General features: G+C 39.1%; 1 protein-coding gene across 1 annotated transcript; it reads right to left on the reverse strand.

Moving 5' to 3' along the window:
• Positions 1-8,476: 8,476 nt before the first annotated feature.
• On the reverse strand, positions 8,477-22,396 carry SNTN (sentan, cilia apical structure protein). Its single transcript, XM_007520610.2, has 4 exons — positions 22,287-22,396; positions 19,900-19,934; positions 15,936-16,075; positions 8,477-8,680 (listed from the first exon to the last, which is right to left on the reverse strand). The coding sequence occupies exons 1-4, from the start codon at positions 22,394-22,396 to the stop codon at positions 8,522-8,524; spliced, it is 444 nt and encodes a 147-aa protein (XP_007520672.1). The 3' UTR covers positions 8,477-8,521.
• Positions 22,397-22,705: the final 309 nt, after the last annotated feature.

Below are 22,705 nucleotides of genomic sequence, written 5' to 3' on the forward strand. Positions count from 1 at the left end.
ATGTGGACATGCCAGACGCGTGCAGACAACCCTCCCAAGGATCCAGATATAAAGAAAAAAGTCTCAGTTTTCAGGCTGAGACCATCTAGAAACAACATCTGAGGTTTATTATTATTATTATGACTTGCTCTTCTAGGGCATTTGTATGTATCCTAGACCAGCTCAGAAGAATTGGAAAGATCAGAGATAATATCATAAACAAGTTGGTTTAAGTGTGGCTTCAGGGCACAGACAAAAGCCTCCTCCTTTTAGCCTAATCACATCCCTCTAGCTTAATTTAAAGGATTGCAAGCATTAAGAAACCCCAGTTCACTTGTAGAGTCACTCCAGAGTTTAGAAATGATTTCCATCTGGGGGTCAAGTGGTAGTGCAGTGGGTTAAGCGCACATGGCACAAAGCGCAGGGACCGGCAGAAGGATACCGGTTCGAGCCCCTGGCCCCCCACCTGCAGGGGAGTCACTCCACAGGCGGTGAAGCAGGTCTGCAGGTGTCTGTCTTTCTCTCCCCCTCTCTGTCTTCCACTCCTCTCTCCATTTCTCTCTGTCCTATCCAACAATAATGACATCAATATCAATGATAATAGTAACCACAACAATAGTAAAACAACCAGGGTAACAAAAGGGAAAAAATGGCCTCCAGGAGCAGTGGATTCATGGTGTAGGCACCAAGCCCCGGCAATAACCCTGGAGGCAAAAAAAAAAAAAAAAGATTTCCATTTTCTCAGCTCCCATCCTGATTTCAGGGAAGTAGCTGAATGGAAGAAGATCTAGCAAGGACAGCTCATGAGTGATGAGCCACACTGTCACACAATTTAATTTCTTACTATTGTATACAGGATTTTTCAGGGGCAATCAAAAACTCCTTGAAGTCCAGTTTCTCAGGCAAATTGAAGAGCCTCCTCTTCTTTTCACTTTTAATTTCATTATTGATTTTTCTCAAGCCCTTCAGAGTCCCCCACTATCTACAGTCTTTTGTTTTTTCTCTAAAAGAAAGGTTTTGAGAAATCAGTCAGTTTCAAGCATTTACATGTCACTAGAAAACAGTAGCCTTTTGACCTATGGAAAACCTCTCACTCTGGTCCCAAGGCTCCTCCTGTCTCTCTTCTTCTTCTAGCGTTTGCCCTTCTTCCGTAGCCAGTCAACAGGTCAGGTTGAAAGCTGTCAGGAGCTGCCTGTTGCTGGCTTTGAAAGTGACTGGGATCCATGTGGATTCAGTCGGCTAGGAAGGATCGTCAGTTTCCCCAATGAATGGGTACTCATGGGATGCACCACGAGAAGGTCGATCCAATGCATCCCCTTGTCTCTCTGAGTGAAAGGTCTGAAGATTTCCTTGGATTTACTCATCATATTATGGGCTGAGAGTGTTTGCAGTCAAAGTATATTCTTAGGGTTAAAATAAATAAAAAAAGAAACTGGAATGAGAGATAGATTAAGCTACTGAAGTTACTTTGAATAGAAAGAAGATTCAGAACATTTGGAAATTGCTTTGTCTTATAAATAAAAATATCCCTTGGGACAAAAATCTGGACTAGTCAAGGTCCCAAAATTCGTAAGAAACAGAAGGGCCTGGGATGTTCATGTGCTCTGTCTCCAATAACTACAGCTGGTGGGTGGTTCTGGCTTTCCTCTGTTCTAGTGCCTGTCCACACTGTGTGGGCTTCCTTGGTCCCTAAACAATGGGGATACTCCAGGACACTGCTCTGTGTTTTATTTGACTTCCAGAATGTTTTCTGCCCTGCTTACCAGCCAGTTCTGAGCTAAACTGGAGTAAATCAATCTTTCTTTCTTTCTTTCTTTCTTTCTTTCTTTCTTTCTTTCTTTCTTTCTTTTCTTTTCTTTTTTTTTTTTTTTGCCTACAGGGTTATCACTGGGGCTTGGTGCCTGCACTATGATTTTGTTATTATCATTGCTGTTATTGTTGTTGTTGGATAGGACAGAAAGAAATTGAGAGAGGAAGGGAAGACAAAGATGGAGAGAAAGATAGACACCTGCAGACCTGCTTCACCACTTGTGAAGCGACCCCCCTACAGGTGGGGAAGCAAGGTTTGAATTGGGATCCTTACGCCTGTATTTGTGCTTCACGCTATGTGCGCTTAACCAGGCGTGCCACCACCTGGATCCCGTAAAAGCAATCTTAACCATAACTGTTCTATTTAACCAATCTTAAATCCTCTTTACTGACTTTTTTTTTTTTAAGTAGAATTGTCTTTGAAACCAGACCAAGCTTGATTAGCTCCTATCGAACACACCTGTGCTTTCTTGTTACAGAATGATGTAGGCCTGCATCCCAGAGAAAATCTTAATGTTCCTCTCTCCACCTGTTCTATGAATCATGGACAAGAACTCATTCAATTACTTGTTCATTCAATATTTTTCAAGTAGATACCATATGTTACATATATGTTGAAAAATACATACATACGCATACATGGAAAGAACCATTTTCAAATATATACATGCATATACTTATAACCGTGTGTATATATATATATATATATATATATATATATATATACATATGCATGTGTGTTCACAAGCATGTGTGTGTGCATGTACACATACACACACATTCTTCGAGTTTTTATTATCCTAAACAGGTAGTGGTCTTGTTTAATAAAATATCACTTAGAGACCAGTCAACAGGCAGTTGAGTTGTATAACTTGATTGACACTTTCAAAATACATGTTTAGCAAACCTGCATGCTTTTAAACTAACACTGAGACCAGTTTTCCTTTTCTTTCTCACTTGTCCATCTCTTTCCTAATGTTAAGCCTTCTGTGTATTGAGTTTATGGGCATGAGACAGCAAATGAGAGTAGAAGAAACAGGCATCTTATTATGTTGAAATTTTCCTAGTTTGCACAGAAGAATAGTAGAATGGGAAGGGATTTGGGAACATCTGGTCACAGTGCCCCTTTTTCACTAAGTAAGAGAGAATATGAGACCCAATAAGGAGGGAGTAGAAGGAGCTTCAAGTAGAATCCGCCATACTGACCTACATATCATTTCTACTACAAATTCACATGCTTTGTGCCAGCTCTGGAAAACAGACCCCACAGGGACCCACCCCCGCCCCCTTCTTCCATGGTCTCCTTTCTGACATTTGCACTCTCTATACTCGGGTTACAGGACACACTTAAGGATCCTTTGTCCAATGGAAGAATTCCTTAGAAAGTCAAATTCAAATGATTTAGAGAAGCAAGGGCAAATATATTATTTCTGTTTATTTCCTTACCCTTCCTTACATAATGGCAAAGCTCTCCTATGGCAGCTTTACATGGCTCATCATCACAAAAAGAAGCCAGGTTGTGACACATATTGCTATGTGACCACAAACCAGTCAGGTAACTTTACTAAATCTTATTTTCTCTTGTGAAAGAATAGTAATATTAATAAAGTTGTTTAAGAAATGAAACAAGACACCATATGGTAATACTTAATACTTAGCAAGTGTTCTATCAAGGGCAGCTATTAATAAAAAATAATAATAGCAATTTGTCTAGAATTAGACAAAGGAGAATGGATATGAGTATGTATTTATGCCTCATTTGAGTTCTAGGGTATTTTTTGTTTTTATATCAGAGCACTGCTTAGCTCTGACTATGGTGGTATGGGGGACTGAACCTGAGGCCTTAGAGCCTCAAGCATGAAAGCCTCTATGCATTACCATTATACTGTCTACCCCCACCCATCACACTTTTTCCCCCAAAGAGACTCACTTAAATAGAAATAGGTTCTATTATGATCTCAGATTTTTATTATTATTATTTTTTTTTTACTTTCTCAGAATAGGAAGAAGACTTTTTCAAAGCCACAAAACTGGTTGGAACCAGAGTCCATGGCTTCCTTTTGCCTGCTTCACTTCACTTCTCAGTGACATCTCTAGGGGTGCACTCCTTCCAACTGTGCTTTGAATACTCATGTGAAATGGGGGAGAAGGCCACAAAACACCTCTACTTAGCTATAGTTCATGGTGTGCCAACAAATTAGTATGGAAAGTCTCATGTTCACTGTCCTGAGATTCAGAATTATGGATAAAAATATGAGAAACATGTAGTAGGAATTAATGCTGGTCCTCAATGTGCTGGGGTGGAAAACAGTGGGCTACCACGTTAAGGCTATTCTTCTTCAGAAATGGATGATTCAAAATTATGTCCTCATGGGACCAAAGAGGAATCTAAATGAGCATGACCTGAATTGAAATAAAAGAAAATGGCATCATTAGTCTCTCAGACCCGAATTCCCAGGTTCATATCCCCTCTATCCTTGACAGAACTAAGCCTTTCCAGAGTCAGCCAACTGGTCTACCCAAGAGTTCTTGTTAACTCTGTCAATGTCAAAGGTCAGCTGACACACAGCATGCCTGTTGGTTTTCTTCTAGTCATTTTGCCCTTTGTTACAAAGGACTATTTAAAGTACACACCCTGATCTTATACTTGGACCCATTTTAGATGCTAAAAAAAAAGAAAATTAGGGGGTTGTAGAACTGGGTATGTTTCTGTCATGCACACCAGATTGCAAAGATGTTCACAACTATATTTAATCACAGAAAATTTCCCAGGTAAGACCATGTTAGCTCATTCTACACTGGAAATACAAGAAAATTTTCATTTGAAATGGCAAATGAGATTACTCTATCAGGAAACGTTTGCCAGATCTGTACTTAAGAAGCAAGTAGCATTACCCTTCTGGTTCAAGTAAAGGATTCAACACCAGAGATTTGTTCTTCTGTCACTCCTATTCTCCCTCCCACTTTACTCCTTCTTTGAGGAATTGCCTATATATATAAATTCTGCAAAGATTCAGTTCCCACACTTCCTGATGAATGTGCATGTGACTTAATTTTGGGGCACAGGCAACCAGATCAAGAGTACACAGACTTGGATAACCAGCTTCTCCTTTCTAGGAATTAATGAGGGTTTCTGAGATGTAGTTTAATATCTGTTGAACATTAAAGAGGAATAAAGTCACCAGTGGGTGCATTGTGTTTGATTCCCATGCCAAGAAGTGGAAAGAACTGACCAAGAGAAAAATTAAAAAGAGAGACAGAGATAGAAATTAGAGAAAGGTGGAGGGGCAGAGGGATGGATAGACAGTGACAGATAATGTAGAGTAATGACCACATGCAGCAGAAGCAGAGACTACTGTATATTTTAGAAGAACTAAATAAAACCTAAGTATTGTTTTCTCTTTAATAATATTTCATTTTCTATCCTTTAATTTCATAGTATGCCTCTTTATTTTGGTGATAAATATAACCCTCCTTCTGTGTGTGTGTGTGCGCGTGTATGTGTGTATGTGTGTGTGTGTGTGTGTGTGAGAGAGAGAGAAAGAGAGAGAGAGAGAGAAGTAGGCTTTGTTCTTTGCAACTAAAGCATTCTAAGACATATTTGCATTCATATTCCCAACTACAGTTCTAGTTATATTCTCAAAATGGTATTTTGCCTTAAAAGCAGATCTCCTTGTTTTGGAACTAGAACCAAGAAGTGAGGTTTCTACAGACTGTCTTAGCATCATTCTAACTGATTTGTCTTCCATTAATGTGTCACATGCTCTTTTTTCATTCTTATGATTGATATAATTGATATCCTCCTCACAGGAGTGTGACTTTCCATCTGGGATGAAGTTTCAAAAACTCTTAGTTGGAGCCCAGAGGGCTAGAATGACTCTAATATTCTTCCACGTACCATTAACCAAGGCCCCTTTTTGTTTTTCTCTGAATGGTGTGAATCTGACCTTTTCATTGGTCACCAAGTTTGCCATATTAGGCAACTTGCAACTAAGATACAAAGGACTTTGAGAAAGAGCAGCCTACAGAGTTCTATTTGAGGAATACCAAATGGTTCTCCAGGACCCAGCTGGTACCTCTCTCACACACAATGCCTGACATGTGGGCACAGCTATTTCTGTTGAGCTATAATATTATTGTTCACCAGAAAGTCTAATATTAAAACAAAATTATCAATGCCCACAGAGAGGGCAGAGAACTTCAAACTTGCCAATTGTTTGACTTTGGGAAAATTAAAAACATTTGTGTTTCAGTTTCCTCATCTGTAAGATGATATAAACAATATCTACCAGTACAATTGTTATGGCATTATATCAGTTAATGTTGGTAAAAACTTTAAAACAATACCTAGAATGTAATACAAGTCCTGTATTTGTCAAGAAAGATAAAAGGAACTTTTATCTCCTACTCCAAGGCAGCAGAAATCTGGACATTAGTGAGTTTTATTTTTTATACCATTTATTTCATGTGTTAGAGGACTGAGTTGGAATGCTTCTGTTGAACATACACACCTCCTGTAAAGAAGGTGATACAGAGTGAAGTTGGGGCTTTCCTTTGCATGGAAGGGTAATGCTTGAATGTAAAACATCTGAGGTTTAGGCTGATGGGAGACCCAAGGGCTCAAGTAGTAGTGGAGTTGGAACAGTGAAAGAGAGCCAAGACTTCATCAAGTCAGGGGTGATGGATTTCCTCCTGAAAGGGTGCTTTCTTCAAAGAGTGGGGCAGTCTCCTACCATTGTTGTTACATATTGAGGGCAAGGGCAACTGTAGAGGTTCCTGATGATATTCCTGATGGAGAGAGGGATCTGTTAGAGGTCTAGCCCCATCATATCTATGTGGGAATACCAGGATTTCCTGATGGGCCCCAGATGATGAGGTGGCCTAGTAATGACCCAAAGAGCTGTCATTAAAGTATGCTCGTCTCTTGCCCTTATCCAGCGTTTGTAGTCCTTACTTTTTCTGATAAGGTTATCCTTAAAGTAATTGAGGGAAATGAAATAGTAAGTAGATGAGGAGGGTATCTAGGCTTAAGTAAAAAAAAAAATTGATTAAGTAATTCATGGGGTCTTTTTTAGGTCTTTCTACTTGCTTGCTGCACTTATTGAGTCACTGCAAACTACTGTGCACTTTTACTTTCAGGTACATATTTTCCCCTAATTTATGGACACATGTGCACATGTGCTCTATCTCATGGGCCGTGGTCTATATCTAGGTTTTGAGGATTTGTTAGGAAATGTGCCACATGAAATGGAATTAAGGAGTCCTATGAGGTAGGAACGGTCTCACCAGAGTAATGGAACTGAAGGGCTGGTATTCCACGCCTGGTATCTCCAGACACCGTCTAAAGTGAAACATGTTAAGGGTATACTGGTTACATTGATTTGGTTGAGATCATGAGATACAGTATCAAATGGTATGAATTGAGAGAAACATGCAGGAAAATGAGCCATGCCCTGGATGTTTCAGAACTGGGAGAAATATGGGTTTCATAGAGAATGGGGAAGAAAAGAGAGAGGCGGGGGGTGGGGGTTGGGGGAGGTTCCTGATGTCTTAGAGTTTAAGAAGGCAATAGATAATTATTGTATAGTCAAGATATTTGGAAATTTGGTTTACTTTGAAAATCAAAAGGGTGCTTCCTAACACAGTAAAATTTACCCATTGTAACATTTGGTTCTAATAGTTTGACAAATGCAAGCAGTCATGTAACCACTACCACAATAAAAATTTAGAACATTTTTTTTCACTCTCAAAGTCCCCCTGTGCCCATTTGTAGACAGTTCCACTTCCAACCCACAGCCTTGGCAACCACTGACTTGTTTTCCCAACCTAGAGTACTGTTCTTTGCAGAATGATAGTAGTTTTTCTGATCCTTGAGCCTAGGTAAGGTGATAAATTCCTATCAGAATCCTGTCACTTTGTTATAATTATAATTATACTATTTACAGAGATGATCAACTGTCCTCAATTATACTATGAGTATGTCTGAGAGCAAAGCTTGCTTTGGTTCATTACTGCATCTTTAGCAGCAAGTATATGCTCAACAAATATTATTAACTGAAGCAATGAATTATTGGGTGACTCACTGACAATAAAGAAAGCACTAAAGTCACTATTGACTCCACAAAAACAATATGACATTCAGTGGTATCTATCATACTTTTTTCCAGTATTAAAATAAAACTTTTTATATATAAAAAGGAAACATTGACAAAACCATAGGATAAGAGGGGTACAGCTTCACACAATTCCTACCACCAGACCTCCTTATACCATCCCCTCCTTTGATAGCTTTCCTATTCTTTAACCCTCTGGGAGTATGGACCCAAGATCATTGTGGGATGCAGAAGGTTGAAGGTCTGGCTTCTGTAATTGCTTCCCCGCTGAACATGGGCTTTGACAGGTCAATCCATACTCCCAGCCTGTCTCTCTCTTTCCCCAGTGGCAAAGGGCTCTGGGGTAGTGGAGCTCCAAGGCACATTGGTGGGTTGTCTGTCCAGGGAAGTCTGGTCACATCCTGCTAGCAGAATCTATCATATTTAAAGCACCTAAAGACTATATTATTCAAACATTTCCAAAGAGCAAGAGCATGCATATATTTCTAGAGTTACATTGCATATTAGCGATCAAAACTATCCCAGACAATTCAAGATACATCTGTATATTTAATTAAAAACAAAATGAAAAAAGCTTTAATTTTCACCATTATTTTGCCTAATTTTATACCTGAAGATGTTTACTTTATGTTTTTTACACTCCATATATTTTGTAGTAAATCTGACATTACAGTGATACTTAAGAGTAAGATCATGAAATCCTCAAAATCAAGTTTATTTTCTGTGTTCTCATCCAGTTCAGAAAGGAGGTCTTTATATTTTGGTTTGGTTTCTTGCCCCTGTGAGAATAAAAAATAAATAAATAAGAGCCAAATTAATTGTGCCTGTTTGGTTTTACAGATAATACAAAAATGACTTTTTTTTAAAAAAAAACTTTCATATTTTTTACAAAAATACTATTCCCCCCCACTTTATTCGGTGCTTAATATACAGTCACTGACACATAGGTAACAACTTCTCATCTCCCCATGATATATATATGCAAGGCACTCTCTCCCCTAACCTGGATCCTTTTCCCCACCATACATCAGGATCCCAGAGCCCCTCAATTTCATTTCTTTCTGTCTTTCCCTAGAATCCTTTGCTTTGGTGCAATACATCACACCCAGTCTAAGTTTTACCTTGTGTTACCTTACTGCCCTTGCTTATTAAGTTTCACTATATGAGTGAGATCATATGGTATTTGTCCTTCTCATTCTGGTTTATTTCACACAACATACCTTCAAGTGTTGTCCAAGATTTGGCAAAGATGATGGCATCATCATTTTAAATAGCTGCATAGTATTCCAGAGACCACTTTTTAAGAAACATCACTAGTGTAAAAGGCATGCTGTTGGGGGTCAGGCGGTAGTGCAGTGGGTTAAGCGCACATGGTATGAAGCACAAGGACCAGTTTAAGGGTCCTGGTTCGAGCCCCCGGCTCCCCACTTACTGGGGAGTCACTTCACAGGCAGTGAAGTGGGTCTGCAGACGTCTATCCTTCTCTCCCCCTCTCGGTGTTCCCCTCCTCCCTCGATTTCTCTCTGTCCTGTCCAGCAACAATGACATCAATAACAGTAATAATAACCACAACAACAAGGGCAACAAAAGGGGAAAAACTAGCCTTCAGGAGCAGTGGATTCATGGTGCAGGCACCAAGCCCCGGCAATAACCCTGGAGGCAAAAAAAAAAAAAAAGAAAAGAAAACAACAACAACAACAAAAAACAAGGCATGCTGTTTGCACACTATTTCCTCCCTTTACATGTGAAATTTCTTTTTTTTAATTATTTTTATTATTTATTTGTTATTGGATAGAGACAGAGAGAAATTGAGAGAGAAGGGGGAAATAGAGAGGAAGAGAGACAGGGAGACACCTGCAGACCTACTTCACCGCCTGTGAAGCGACTACCCTGCAGGTGGGGAGCCAGGGGGTAGAACCCGGATCCTAACTGGTCCCTATGTTTTGCGCCACGTGCGCTTAACCCGCTGCACTACCGCCCGACTCCGTACATATGAAATTTCTATAAGTGCTCCAATTGAGTATTGCTTTAACTTTTAAAAATATCTTACTTTTATTTTTCTGGATAGAGACAGAGAAGAGGGAAAGGGGAAATAGAAAGAGTGAGAGAGACATAGATACTTCCTGCATTACCTCACCATTCATGAAGGTTCCCCATTGGTAGAGACTGGGGGGCTTGAACCCTGGTCCTAGTGCATAGTAACATGTGCACTCAACCAGGTGCACCACCATCCAATACCTCTAATTTTTTCTAAATGTAAACTAGATCTTGTACATACATGATTTTACCACTCTGGGCCAACTTTTTCAGACAGAGAGAGTTAGACAAACAAGAAACATAGAGAAAGAAAGAGTCACTGTAGCATTAAAGCCTCCTCCAGTGCTATAGTATTCCCACGTGGTGTGTTATTATTATATCTACTATACAGATGTATACAGGTGAGGCAGGTATTGGTGTGGAACCAAGGACTGAGCAACCCAAGTTATCTGACTCCTGAGTCTGGCTAGCTGCCTCTCTGCAAACACAGCTACTGTGATGTTTGCAGATATTGAAATTATGATCTCTTTGTCATGGACACTCCCTATTGTGTGTTCTGCTGCTTCATAGGATTATTTAGAAATATATAATGGCCTGGCAGAAGCGCAAAGGGTTAAGCATAGGTGGCACAAAGCTCAAGGAGAGGCATAAGAATCCCGGTTCGAGCCCCTGACTCCCCACCTGCAGGGGAGTCGCTTCACAAGTGGTGAAGCAGGTCTGCAGGTGTCTTCCTCTCCCCCCTCTATCTTTCCCTCCTCTCTGCATTTCTCTCTGTCTAATAATGGCAACATCAGTAACAACAATGATAATAACTATAACAATGATAAAAAACAAGGGCAACAAAAGGGAAAAAAATATATATATAAGAAATAGGTAATGGCATATGCTAATAGACAAATCATATGCTAATAGAAAATAACAAATCATATGCTAATAGAAAATATTTCCTGGGAGCCAGGTGGTAGCTCAGTGGGTTAAGCACACATGGTGTGAGCACAAGATGGACTAAAGAATCCAGGTTGACGCCCCCGGCACCCCAACTGTAGGGGCGTCCCTTCACAAGCTATGGAGCAGGTCTGCAGGTGTCTATCTTTCTCTCACCTTCTCAGTCTTTCCCTCCTCTTTCTATTTCTCTCTGTGTCCTATCCAAAAAAGAAAAGAAAATATTTCCTTTGCTTTCTGCACCCCAAAAAGAATTTTGGTCCATATTCCCAGAGGAGTAAATGATAGGGGAAGTAAACCAGAATGTTCTGTACCCCTATTCCACCAGGACTTGAAGTGATGGCACCAGGAATCTTGTGTTTATATCATCAATGAAAGGGAAACAAATCTGGAAAACAGCAGAGGAAGCCAGGCGTGGTTTTGCTTATCTGAGAGAGAAGAGGAAAAAAGGGGACACTTGGAAGTAGGAATAGGTGTAGGGGTAAACCAAAAAGGAAGTGAAGGCAGGACCGTTGGAAAATGGTATATATATCAGTTTGTATCAGTGACCTTGGGAGAACGACTGCAGTTTCCAGTGGAGGGGCTGGGACACAGAACGCTGGTGGTAGGAACTGTATGGAATTATAGCCCTATTATCTTACAACTTTTGAAATCAATGTTAAATCATGAATACAAATTTTTAAAAGAAAAAAATATATATCCTTTGGAGGATTGCTCAGAGTGTTGTTTGATCATAAATCAAACAACAGTCCACTGTCATCATGAACAGAGAGAAAGAAAACATGAAGAAGGCAGTAGTGGTGTGATTTTTCTGTTTCTAACCACAGCTTGCAAAATGTCCTCCTAACTGGCATTAAAATGTTAGTTGACTCACTGCTATGTTGAGCTATGTTTACCTTTAACTCAAATCAAAAGCCTCACCCATGTGCTGGCTGTAAAGTTCTGTGACAGAAGTGGGGTACAGTACTTGGGGAATGGTGAAACATTCTTCTCATATTCCTGATTTTTGAAAAAATATTTACTTTTGTTGCCCTTTTTATTGTTGTTGTAGTTATTATTTTTGTTGTTATTGATGTCGTCATTGTTAGACAGGACAGAGAGAAATGGAGAGAGGAGGGGAAGACAGAGAGGGGGAGAGAAAGATAGACACCTGCAGACCTGCTTCACTGCCTGTGACTCCCCTGAAGGTGGGGAGCCTGGAGCTCAAACTGGGATCCTTATGCACTATATGTTTCGCACGTGATCCTTGTGCTCTTAACCCACTGTGCTACTGCCCAACTCCCATATTCCTGATTTTCTAGGTCTATTTTCCTCAAGCAGTCACTGTTGACAGTGAAGGGAGGAGTCTCCCTCCAAGAAGAGCATAGAACACTCTGGAAAAAGCCAGATTTCAAGACAGAGACAGGAGCATTTGAATAGTGCAAAGGGCTTGCTGTTTATTTACAGGTCAGATATGACTATGGGTCTTTCTTCTCCTGGTCTTCCACATATGGTAAGAACACAGAGCTGACTGGCGCCCAGCTCTCTGAGGCCCTGACAAGCCATCTTGCCTTGTTGTTATGTGTTCAGAATTATTAAATCACTTACTGACCATAGTGCTAAAACTCATAGTGCTAAGATCCCAAAATTATGTTTAGACTTATAAGAAAGAGATATTGTCTTCAGAACCCAGATCTCAACCAGTGTCCAGCTCAGTTTGCTGAAGAGACTCTTCACTGAGACTTGGAGGAGAGCCCAGTACGAAATAAAGAGGCTACTGTTTATCTTCATTGGCTCATGAACCTGTGTCCACCTCTCTGAGCCGGTAGTAAGGTCAAGGCAGCAGCTTGAGCTCACTCAGTGTGCGCTTAGTGACATTAAACTTCCACCTTTGACACTGGGATGGCTCAGATAAATTATCTCCTCAAGAGCTTCCTACACAACCTCTAGTTTCTAGGGTCTCTGCTCTTTGACAGAAAGTAAGGTTGCATTGAGGGCTGGTTATGTCTTCTGCAGATACAGATTCTGCTGCTTGGCTTGGGTTTAGCCTACACTCAGTGAAGTAGGGGAGAGACTGAAGATATCTTTCCTAGTGATGCTGGTTTTAATTTTGGCTATGCTTTTCTCAGAGAGATGATGGAGAGATTGCATCCAAATCATCCACCTATTTGGCCTGGATTTCACACTAGTTGAAAGCTTCTGAGGATTTTCCAGATGACTAAGTAAGGGATGCTTTTAACTCTCTGGGATCCTTGTAACTTTCTTTTTTTCTTCCTTCCTTCTTTTCTAATTTGTTTGTTTGCTTGCCTGCTTTTGCTGCAGGCAACTCTTGTTTAAGAATTTGCTAGAACTTTCTAATCACATCAAATTCTGTCTGAAGGTTTCTTAACAAAATTTATTTTGAAATGATATGTGCCCTTTTATCATGCTTTATATCTTACTGCCTTTCAGCCACTAAGTTGCAGATGCTACTATGATTCCATCCTGACTTAACTGGGCAGATGTCCTCACCAATGTGTCCTGAAGCCTTCCTTACCTCTCCAAAGCCCTTTACCACTATGGAAAGACAGAAACAGGCTGGGGCAATGGATCAACCTGCCAACATCCATGTACAGCAGCAGAAAAGCAATTATAGAAGCCAGAACTCCCACCTTCTGCAGAATTTTGGTCCAGACTCCCAGTGGGGGAGATGTCCTGAGAGCTCTGAACTCCACTTCCATCAGGACCCAGAGGAAGAAGAGATAAAAAGGAAGGACACTTGGAAGTAGTAATAGATGTAGGTGTGATTTAGAAGAAGGCAGGACCACAGAAAAGTGGTCACCTGTTCTTAAAATATACATTTATTTAAGTGAAGAATTAAAGAAAAAAAAAGTCCTAAGAAAATTATAATGCAGATTATATATCTAAAATCTTGAAGGTCATGTTAAAATGACTGAAGTTTGAGGAATACATACCTAGGTGATTTAACTTATTTCCTCGAGTCAGTTTATATACCTTTAAATCTCATGTCTACATTTTGAACACAGAACTCTATTCTGCTTTCCATCTCTTCTCATACACACTTGTTGTCTGAGTTTCTCCTTTTGAAAGCTTCATGGAGATTTTAAAATTCACACACCCAGTGCTGAGGGGATAGCATAATGGTTATGTAAAAAGACTTTCATGGCTGAGGCACTTAAGGTCCCAGGTTCAATCCCTAGTACCACCAGTAAGCCTGAGCTGAGCAGTATCTGGTAAAACAAACAAACAGATAGGGGTGGGGAGACAAAGTATTTTCATGCCTGAGGCTCCAAGGTACCAGGTTCAATTCCCAGCACCACCATAAACCAGAGCTGAGCAGCTGTGCAGCTATGGCCTCTCTCTCTCTCTCATTGAAAATATAATAAATAAGATTTAAAAAATATTGACACATCCTAACAGAACTCACTACTACCCCTCAACCCCCCCCCCCCCCCCCAACTCAGCTGAATTCTGCTAAATCTCCAATCTTTCTCTTCTCTGGAAAGGAGCCCTCTATTTATTTCTTCCCACAGTCATAAACTGAGTTCACATGCCCTGACACTCCTGACCTTCAACTCTCAAAGCTAATTAATGGTAAATCCTGTGCATTCTACCTAACTAATTACTTTTATTTTCCCAGTGCACTGCTTAGCTCTGATTTATGGTGGTGTTAGGGATTGAACCTGAGACCGCAAAGCCTCAGGTAGTAAAGTTATTTGAATCACCATTATGCTGTCTCCCCAGCCCCACTCCACCTTCTAAATGCCCCTCATATTCACCAACAGAGTTCAAAGAGTTCAAACCACCATTACCTGCTTTTCTTAAAAAAAAAAAAAAAAAAAAAGGATATATATATATACATTTGCCACCAAGGTTATATCTGGGGCTTGGTGCCTTCACCATAAGTCCGCTGCTCCTGGTGGTCATTTTTTCCCCCATTTGATTGGATAGGAGAGAAATTGAGATAGGAGGGGAGATAGATAGGGAGAGAGACAGACTGCTTCACTGCTTGTGAAGTAATCACCCTGAAGGTGGGGAGCTGGGGGCTCGAACCAGGATCCTTGCACAGTTCCTTGAGCTTCATACTATGTGCACTTAACTGGGTGTACCACCACTTGGCCCCCTATTTGTTTTATTTTAATATATTAATATATTTAATATATTAATATATATTTGTTTTATTTTAATATTTAGTATATTTAAATGATATATATCATATATTTTAATTACATATTTAAAAACTATATGTATATATATGTGTATACATATATATAGAGAAAGAGAGAAAGAGGAGGGAGAGAGGAAGAGGGGGAGAGAGAGGGAGAGAGAGGAAGAGAGAGAGGGAGAGAGAAAGAAAGATAGCTAGGGAGACCAGAGCACTGATCAGTTCGGGTTTATGGTGGGGAAGAGGAAATTAAACCTGGGGTTTTGATGCCTGGTCAGGTGTGAAAGTTTTTTTTTTTTTTTTGCATAATTATACTATGTCCCCTACTTTTTTAAAGGTTAGTCTTCTGTTTTTAACCCTACAAAGAACCCCACACAAGTCTCACACTATAGCCAGTATCATTTCTTAGTTCCAGTCTTACAAACCATTACCAAGGGCAGGGGTAGATAGCATAATGGTTATGCAAAGAGATTTTCATGCCAGAGGCTTCAAAGTCCCAGGGTCAATCCCCTGCACCACCATAAGCCAGAGCTGAGCAGTGCTCTGGTAAAATAACAATAACAACAACAACAACAATAATAATAAAACATTACCAAAGACCTTAATTCTCCATAAATGTTTCTTTGACCACCATCTGAAGATTGTTCCTCACTTTCATTGTGTGCACTACTCTTTCACTATCCTTTGAATATTCCAATTACGTTTTCATAATAGCGCTCTACTCTGCTGGATTGTTAACTTGTTCACTGCATTAACTTCAATGCTGAGATCACCTCCAGAAATATGGTAAGTGCTCGGGGCACATTTGTTTATGAAACCAAATATGGGACCGTTGAGCTGGAGTTATTATTATTTTTTTTAGGTCAGCCATGATCTCTTGTGTGTTTGTGTGTGTGCACTAATTCTCTTACCTCTGTGAAATTCTTAAACTGGGTTTGCAGCAGATGTTTGGCAGTTGTTTTTCCAAGTTTACCATCAGTGTCAGAAGAGTTTCTGAAAATTAGAGCTGCAGTGGCCATGGATTTCTCCAGATCTGAGCCTTTCCCCAGAGCTGGGAGAGAAAAAAACAAAGCAAAAATCTAACCAAACCATCAAACAAACAAATACACAGGGATGCAGTTTAGGTTATAAAGAACCCCTCCTAGTTGAGGGACTATAGGTTCCAAGAAAACAGGGTTGAAGGTACATGTCATTGTGGCCTTGTCCTGGGTTCTTTACATCTTCTCTAAGGACGGGTGGGTCTCTGATCCTGGATTTATTGATTTTATTGATTTATTAATTTACTTTTACCAGTGTACTGTTAAGTTTTGACCTGTGGTACTGCTGGTGATTGAATTTGGGACTTTGGAGTCTCAGGCATGAAAGTCCATGAAATAGCATGACCATTATGCTATTTTACCAGTTAGATTCAGGATCTTTAAACAGTGATGAATAAATGTTTCTTTAGTAATAACTGAAATTAACAGGATTAGGATGATATTACCACTTGCTTGCTAGGTAACCTTGGGGGAAAAACCTAATTTCTCTAGACTTTGGTTTTATGACCTACAGTTTTATTTGGCTATTCAAAAAAGTATTTATGGAGCATCTGCTGTGTGTAAGGCCAAGCCCCTGGCACTAAGGATATCTCATAGCATAAAGCCAAGTCTTGTTCTTGTGGGGTTTAGATTCCATACCTGGTGAGTAAGGAAGCATTTCCAAGCTGTGTGTTTACAAATAATGAGTGCCATCATCCTTGTTTCCTATGTGCCTAGTGCTTTTCAGACACAATCATTTTAATTCTTGGGAAAACCCAGCAGGCAGGTACTATCTCAATGCCTCCATTTTGTGTATTGTAAACTGATATATGGAGATATTAGTAAAAGGTGAAAGATTTATGCGATCTGAAGAGAAACCAGAGTATATATGGAGATACTAGGACTATTGATCTCATATTGCTCAGAAATGACAGGAAAGATTTGTCTGACTTCAGAGACCACAGAAAGATCTGCCACTCAGTAATTTTCTTGTATGATCCTTGATGACAGATATTGTCCAGTCTTCTGATAAAGTTCAGGCCTCTCACCATTGGCAAGGACACCATCTGGGATAGCCTTGTCTTCTCCTCCATTCTTTTAAACATTTTTTTTTCCTGACTAGAAAATAGCATGTGCCCTTGGAAAAAGCAGGACTAGAAAATATTGAAAGTAAAAGAAAACATGGAGCCTGGGCAGCCTACCCACATTGATGAGACTTTGTGAGGCATTTGGGTTTCCTGTTTTTATGGTTGGGTTCTCCTCTTAATAAACCCAGCATGTTGTTTCCCTATTCCTGCCCTATCTGTTTCACAGAGTTGTGAAATATGTGAAAGCATATTGTAAAGGTCTAAGTGCTATTAAAAATGCAGAAGATTGACATTTCTCTTTTGGTGTCTTTTTATCAGTTCTCTTGTCTCTAGGGTGGAGGTGTAAAGGAGGTGTTAAACCATCTTCTGTTACTTCTTACTTTGCTTTTTACACTTTAACAATACCAGGCTGGCCTTTCAGAAGTGAACTTAACATAGTATATACGGTTGCTGATTTCTGATGACATATAACTAAGGCTTACATAATGCTGTAATGCAATGTTACTTCAACAACAACAAAAAATTAATAATACTGAGTTGTATACAGTTCTTTACACACTTTAGTCTCCCAACAAACACTATTGCCAAGTGTATATTACCAAACCCTTTCTTAATTATAGAACTAGAGCAGTGAGCAATATCTAGAGTGTAATCTTTGATTTCCAGGGGTTTTCATCCCGGTGGTCGGCAGTACTGAGTGACTATGGAGCTCTGATGGCTAGGCCAACTGCTCCATGAGATCTCTGTGACTTCCGAGGCAGGCTCCAGCACTACTCTGCTGTAGATAAGGAAACTGAGGCACAGAGAGATCATATACTCAGTCTGAGTCATCTATTACTTATAGATTCTGTTTTCCAGTGTATTCAGTAGGACTCCTTTTCAACTTCTACATGAATATACAAGTCCTTCTTTGGGCTTCTCTACTTCTCTAATCATAAACATATCAATTTTTACCCAGAAGCACTCTGCTTATCTGTTCAAACTATAATCTTGATCATTGTTATACAAGAGAAATATAATGCTATCTATAATTATAACTTAAATTTTATAGTAATCACATTTAAAAGCCAAAAAATTAACAGATAGATTTTAGTAACATAGTCTAACCTTTTTTTTATTTCAACATGTGATCATGTATTACATTTTTCTAGTGTTTCTTAAATGTGAGATACAGTTTATACTTATTCAACCTGTTTCAATTCACCTTCCAAATATTTAATGTCTACATGACATTAAATCTGTATTGGAAAGTATAGCTGTATAGCTGCTGTATTGGAAAGTATAGCTTATGATGATATGTTCCCAGAGAGCACTTACTGTATTTTATTTATCTTTTCATTCATCCCCAGACCCTGTTATGTTGTATGCTGCTGTCTAAGTGTGTTAAACTGACTTAAATTCAGAACAATTTGCTATCTCTTTCTCTTAACCTTTCTTGGAATTAAGAACATTAGACATTTGGTCTAGTGGGTTCCTAATACTTTACCTGTGCTTTAAATACAAACCTCAAGACATCAAGTTGTCAGAATTACCGCATTTTAGAACTCTTCTTAACACTGATTATTTTGCAATTAAAAAAAATGAAGACATAACTGGGACAATGGTTTGTACAAATTCACTTCCATAATAAATAAAGAACTAAAAGCTAGATCTTTGTTGTCTTATCTTTAGATCAACAGTTTCTCCAATCCAAAAGTTATCAAACTTTTCAATTACAAAACTACTTTGGATGCTAGAGGCTATCCTTATACTCAAGGATCAAAGGCAGAAACTGCAGCAGCCTACAGAGAACATCTGAGTTCATATTCACATACCATTCAATAATGCATGTCCCAGGAAGACTATCATGTTTATCCAGTATTTTTTAAAGGCATGGAGATAAATGGGACCTTATGTTCCTATGTAAGGAATGTGGTGCTAACAATAGTGTGTGTGTATGTGTATTGATGAAAAATTACTATACTCCCACAACTTTCTAAAGGAGAAAAGTTGTACAGAAATATAATGGAATGCTGATCAAAAATGCCTTAAGTTGTAGAAATTATAAAACAGAAAACGTGGGGTTTTAATATTGTGATAGTGTAAAAGTATTATCTTTACCAAAATAAAGATTTATTTAATATCTCTTTTGAAGTCACTGGTCAACCATCTAGGAACAAAAACAGCTGCTACAGAGCAAAATGCATTATCATTTTGCAAGCATTTTCCCAAGACATTTTAGAATAAGATAATATATCATACATTCTCATACAAGTATATGAGTGTCTCTTCACTCATGTTATTTCCATGGCAATATTGTCAGCTGCATTTCAGCTATACAACTGAAGTATGAGGGCAAATATTTGCATTATGGGAGTCGACTTCATTGTCTTCTTGCTCCCTCAGCAGAAGCAGTTGGAGTTGATAGCATTTTGAGTTCCACTAAACACTTAGAAGTCAGATAAAGGTCTTTCTTCAGACACACTGAATGTATGTGTGTCTGCACTAAGGGAGAGGCAGCTAGGTATGCTTAGAACACTAAGCAGGAGTCACGGGATCTGTACTCTCATGAATATTAGCTCACCCTTTAGTGAGCTGGTTAGTATTGGGGGAACGTTAATTCCTATCACTGAGCTTCATTTCTCAAATATTTAAAAGGACATAATGAGTATGTGAAGATTTCCCCAAAAGTTCCCTTGTATCTTTAGAATTCTTTGACATTCTATTATTTTAAATTAATATTGTATTAGCATGGTAGAGAAGAAGCACATTTTAGTCACTCCAGGCCTTACCTTTTATTGAAGCCAGCTGTTTGCATATTGGAATACTGCCAATAAAACAAAAGAAACAATGATTTTAGGAGTCTGAGTATTGGTATTTTCATCTAAAGTAAAGCAATACAATGTTTTTTTAATTAAAAATTTTAAATTAAATTAATTTATTCATTGGATAAAGACAGTAAGAAATCCAGAGGGGAGGGAGATAAAGAAAGGGAAAGAATCAGAGAGACACCTACAGCACTGCTTCATCACTTGCAAAGCTTTCCTCCTGTAGGGCACCAGGTGCTCCAACCTGTCTCCTTGTACATTGTAATGTGCGCTCAACCAGGTGAGCCACCACCCGGCCCATAAGCAATATGATGCTTTTAAAATTAATTTATGTACTTTCCCCTCTCTATCTCTGCCTCCCCTCTCAATTTCTGTCTCTATCCAATAATAAATAAAAAGAAAAAAATCGGTCATTTGATTTAAAAAATAATTTATTTACTATTTTATTTGATAGGACAGAGAGAAATTGAGAGAGAAGGGGAGACAAAGAGGGAAAGAGCAAGAGAAACACCTGTAGCACTGCTTTACTACTCATTAAATTTCCCCACCTGCAGATAGGGACTAGGGGCTTGCACCCAGGTCCTTGCGCATTATTAATATCATGTATGTTCAACCAGGTGTTCTACAACTCAGCCCTACAGTACAATGTTTAAACATTTCCCCCCCAGTAAATATTCACTGAGAATTCTGGTGGAGAGTCACCTGTCTTGCAAAATCCTTTCTCCCTGCTGGATGTTGGTGCACCTGGTTGAGTGCACACACCATCATGTTCGAGGAACCAGGTCCTCACTTTCAGGGGAAGCTTTATGACCAATGGAGCACTGCTGCAGATGTCTTTCTCCCTCTCTGTCTCTCCCTTTCCCTCTCAATCTCTCTCTGTCTCCAACAAAATAAAAGTAAAATAAACCCTTTCTCTATTGGTCATGTAGTAAGTTTGAGCTTTACTAAGGCTGGTCAGCTCACTTACATATGTTAGATTTTTGTTGATCTAAGTGACCATGCAACTGAACTATCAGAAAAGTGTAGAGCAGAGTGATATAGTTCAGAAGACAGATATTTAGCAGCTAATTCAAATAATGAATGTCATAGGGAAGGGAAGTGTCTAGGTCAGACCAATGGTATTTTACCTGAGGTTAATGAGTCAGTGGGTAAAGGAGGAGAAATGTCCCAAGCAGAGGGGACAGAATGAGTTGGAGTTTAGGGTGGGGAGAGTAGGTGGTGACTGTAACATCAAAGGAAATAGAGTCTGACTAGAGAAGGAAGGAGATTGTGTCAGCTGATTGGTGAAGCTATAATCAAGTGCTAAGACTAGAGAATGCTGAGCCTTAAGAAGGACTCAAGTTCTTATTTAAGAGAAACTGATGAGTATACTTGTGTTTGGAGAAGCCACTTCGGCTTATATATGAAAAGGACATTGAAAAGGAATGCAAATAGAGGACTCACTGGGAGCTAGAAAGGCAAATCTTTGTCCCTTATGAATCTCACTGATAAAGACCAAACTAAAGTTTGCTTGATATTTCAACCTTCACTGGCTGAAGCGGTTTTGAGAAAATCATTGTGAATAGAACTTGCTCTTATCTTTGCCAACACTTTAAAGGAAGCTTTGGGTTTTAAAACCTGTTTTTGACAGCATTTAGTCAAGAGTTCATCATCTTTGGGACCTCGTTTTCTCTATTTGTAAAATTAGAAAACTGAGCTCAGTAATAATCTTGGGCCAGTTTTGGTCTTTTTGGTGAGTTCCTCTTGATTTTTCTAAAAAAATTTGGGCTATTGTTATAGACATCATTAGATAAAGAATGTGTAATCTTTTCATTTTGCACAACATGCACTTGCAATATGACTTCTGGTGTTTTCTATTGTTATTATCTCCTTTGTCAGTCTATGAGGCCCTTCGAAGTAAGAATTATGCATTTTATCCTAGGCTATCCCACTGCCAGCCACATGTTGGCTAAGTGTTTTAAAAAATCAAGTTAGTACCCTAATGAGTAATACATGATAAAGAATATTTTATTTTAATATAATTTAGCATAGCTGAATGCTATGGAACATTTTTTCTCTGTCACAGATAATTCAAAATGTATCATACAGTTGAAATCATTACTGATTTTGATTTATAAATATTTCTCAAGAGACAATTGAAGATATTTGTATTTATTGTGTCATATTTTCAGCTTGAAATCAAAGCAGAAAGTTTGTCTTCTCTCTTCCAGTTCGATTTCAAGTTGGGTTGGGATGAGTAGTAAGCACCAAGCTTGCAATATCTTGGTTAACAAATTGGTGACATGAACAATTTGGAAATACATTTGTAAGCTTAAATGAAACACAATAAAGGAGAACCAAGAATCACTAACCTTTTGGACATTTTCTTAGGTTCTGAAGTGGTTGTTGGTGCTGCAGAAGCATTTGGCTCCCCTTCTAAATGGAGTGCTTGGTTCTGGGCACTGTGCGTACAGCCACACATACTCTGTTCTCCTGTTGTGTACTGGCCTTTCCTAAGCAACAGTCACTTGCCTTTTGTTACTAATGTTGTTTAGTCCATAGTAACTACATAATAGCGCTCTAAGAAGAGCTTTACTCTAATGTCATTTATGTAGACGTTGAGCCATGCATGAGTTCAGCAAATATTTGGATGCCCGTTGTGGGTCAAGTATTCTATAAGGCACTGGAGAGGAAACAGTGTGCAAATCAGACAAGGACCTGCTATCAGGGAGTTTGGTAGTGAAAGCAGATACTTAAAAAACAAACAAATAACAACAACAACAACAACAAA

This window comes from Erinaceus europaeus, chromosome 12 (assembly GCF_950295315.1).
Source record: "Erinaceus europaeus chromosome 12, mEriEur2.1, whole genome shotgun sequence".
Lineage (NCBI taxonomy): Eukaryota > Metazoa > Chordata > Mammalia > Eulipotyphla > Erinaceidae > Erinaceus > Erinaceus europaeus.